Below are 2,782 nucleotides of genomic sequence, written 5' to 3'. Positions count from 1 at the left end.
CGACGGGTGCAGTGGAACAGCACATGGCCGTGAACAACATTCTTCTATCAGTCCTGGTGGCTGGCCTGCTGCTAGCTCTTTTGGTTGGAGCTTACTACTTCTATAAGAGGTGCCATTCTGGATGGATGCGAGAAGAGATGCGGATGGACAATGCCCGCCGTATGTTCGACAGCATGAACTGTAGGTGTAAGGTTACCAGTGTCATTACTTAGAATTATGGGATTCTGCTATAAGTAATATAATTCAGATATAATTTTATGTTTCATTTGTGTATTTCTAAAATTATTAATGGAAAAAAGAATTAATGAGTTAATAGATATCAGTAGTGAGTTAAAATCAATTAAAGAGAATTTACGAAAATTAGGCCCAAGTCGCAGAAAAGGTAGTAATTTTGAAAGTAAAATCGCAGATGCAAAATATTTGTACGAGTTGTTTTTGAAAACAAAACCTGATTTGCCAAAAGATATCTCTAACGAGGTAATTTTGATTTGCAGAACTATTAACAGTTGTTACTCAGATATTTTGAATTACGAAAACCAGTATTTGGAAAGTATAAATATTAATAATCAAGGAAATACGAATATAGACAAAATGACAGACAGCGGCGAAAGGTTTTGTCTCAAAACAGCTACAAGTTTGCTTCCTAAGCTAACTGGCAATGAAAATGTGACCCAAGAGTTAATTGACGCGATCGAGTTATATGAGACAATGCTTTGTGGGACTGATAAGCAGTTGATGATAAGATTTGTTTTAAAAACACGTCTCACTCCAGGTGCTAAAATGCGTTTGTCTTCTTCATACAAAACAGTTAGTGAGCTTTTAACTGACATGAAAACCCATCTTCTAACTCGTCAGTCAGATACCACACTTCAGTCTAAATTACAAATGGCTAAACAGGGTGATAGGACAGTACAGCAGTTCGGAGAAGAAATAGAGAATCTTTTCGTTAATCTGACCATTACTCAGGCTTCAGGTAGTGATGCAGCGTATAAGGTACTAAGACCAATCAACGAGCGAAACGCTATAAAGCGCTTTGCTGAGGGGCTGCGGAGCCAGAGGCTTGGTACTATTATTGCATCAAGGAACTTGACTACATTGAAGGATGCGATAAGGGTTGCCGAAGACGAGTCAAGCACATCTTCAGAACAGGTAATGTCTTATTCTAGAAGGGGACCACGTTATTCATACAATAACAGAGGAATTCATCGTGGATTCAATCGCGGATATAATCGTGGTAATTACAATCGATATTATTCCAATAATAACGCGCAAAATAAAAGTAGGTCAGTGCAGCAAAATGCAGGCACGTGGCGCGCCGGCGGCCGGAGTCGCGGATACGGCGGCGCCAGCGCATCAAATTACGCAGGTATGTCGCAACGCGGACAGCGCGGGTCATACCAGCGTAACCGTACTTTCCGAGGAGGGTTGAATCATTTCAACCATAATGACGTTGTCAACTCGTCACAGCCACGGGAAGTAACGCGTGATGATGATGAGGAGAATGATCTGCAACGTTTATTTCGTCCCTAAACAAATATTAGTATGCGATAGTATAAATTGGGTAGAATTTAAAATAGATGATATAAGTTTAGAGTGGTTAGTAGACACAGGAGCGTCCTTGTCGGCAGTTAATTACGATATTTTAAGTAAGTTGAGTAATATTAAATTATATAGTAGTAATATTGAAGTAAATGGAGTAGGAGGAAGTTTAGTTTCAGACGGTTATGTCTATTTACCATTACAATCTGATGACCACATATTCCTACATAAATTTTATGTATTTAAAAATCTACCGTGCAAGGCCATAGGTATTATAGGTCAAGATTTTATTAAAAAGTACTACGGTACAGTCGATTACAATAATGACACATTGACTCTCAGACACAACGCGATTGTAACCTTGCCTTTGCATTTTTATAATTATTCTTTGACGATATCGCCTCGGTGCGAAGTAGTGAAACTTATACCTACTCAAATGAAATGCGATTGTGTAATTATTTCAAAGGAAATACAAGAGGGAGTGTTTGTTGCGAGTGCAGCGACTACCCCTAAAAATGGTAAAATTCCTATTAGAATTTTAAACACAACATCAAATGAAGTACAAGTTGATTTAACAAACTTAGAACTTGACAGTTTAAACAATTATGTATGTTGTACATTTCAGAAAACGGAAGTGACAGTTAATAGAGTGAAAGAGTTATTAAAATTACTAAACCTGAGTTCATATTTGAAAGGACAGGAACGAATGCAAATTGAGCAGATATGTGCCAAATACCCTGACATATTCCATTTGCCAGGCGATCAACTGAGTGTGACTAATGTTTACGAACAAACAATCAGGCTAAAAGATAACGTAAATCCGGTATATAGAAAGCAGTATAGAATACCAATAGCACAAAAACAAGAACTAAATAAACAAATAGATGAGATGTTGAATAATAAGATTATTGAAAAGGCTACAAGCGAGTGGTCTAGTCCTTTATTACTAGTGCCCAAAAAATTAGATAAAAATGGCGAGCGCAAGTGGCGCGTCGTAATAGACTATAGAAGCGTTAATGAAAAGGTACAGGACGATAAGTTCCCACTCCCGAATATTACTGAAATCTTAGAATCATTATCAGGAGCTATTTATTTTAGTCATTGTGATTTGAGTCAAAGCTATTATCAGTGTCCACTTGAACAGGAGAGTAGAAAATACACAGCTTTCAGTACAGGCAAAGGACAGTACCAAATGTGTCGGTTACCTATGGGTCTCAAAATTAGTCCTTCAGCATTTAGTAGA

At 37.7% G+C, this 2,782-nt stretch overlaps 1 protein-coding gene across 1 annotated transcript; it reads left to right on the top strand.

Annotated features, from left to right (window-relative positions):
• The first annotated feature begins 208 nt into the window (after nt 1-208).
• On the top strand, nt 209-2,164 carry LOC126381238 (uncharacterized). The gene has a single exon (XM_050030740.1). It carries the CDS (start codon nt 289-291, stop codon nt 1,528-1,530), a length of 1,242 nt encoding a protein of 413 aa, XP_049886697.1. The 5' UTR covers nt 209-288; the 3' UTR covers nt 1,531-2,164.
• The last annotated feature ends 618 nt before the right edge of the window (nt 2,165-2,782 follow it).

The sequence above is a fragment of the Pectinophora gossypiella genome, unplaced genomic scaffold (assembly GCF_024362695.1).
Source record: "Pectinophora gossypiella unplaced genomic scaffold, ilPecGoss1.1 Pgos_41, whole genome shotgun sequence".
Taxonomy (NCBI): Eukaryota; Metazoa; Arthropoda; class Insecta; order Lepidoptera; family Gelechiidae; genus Pectinophora; species Pectinophora gossypiella.
Note: the sequence above shows the minus strand (reverse complement) of the source record. Positions and strands in the feature narration are given on the sequence as shown.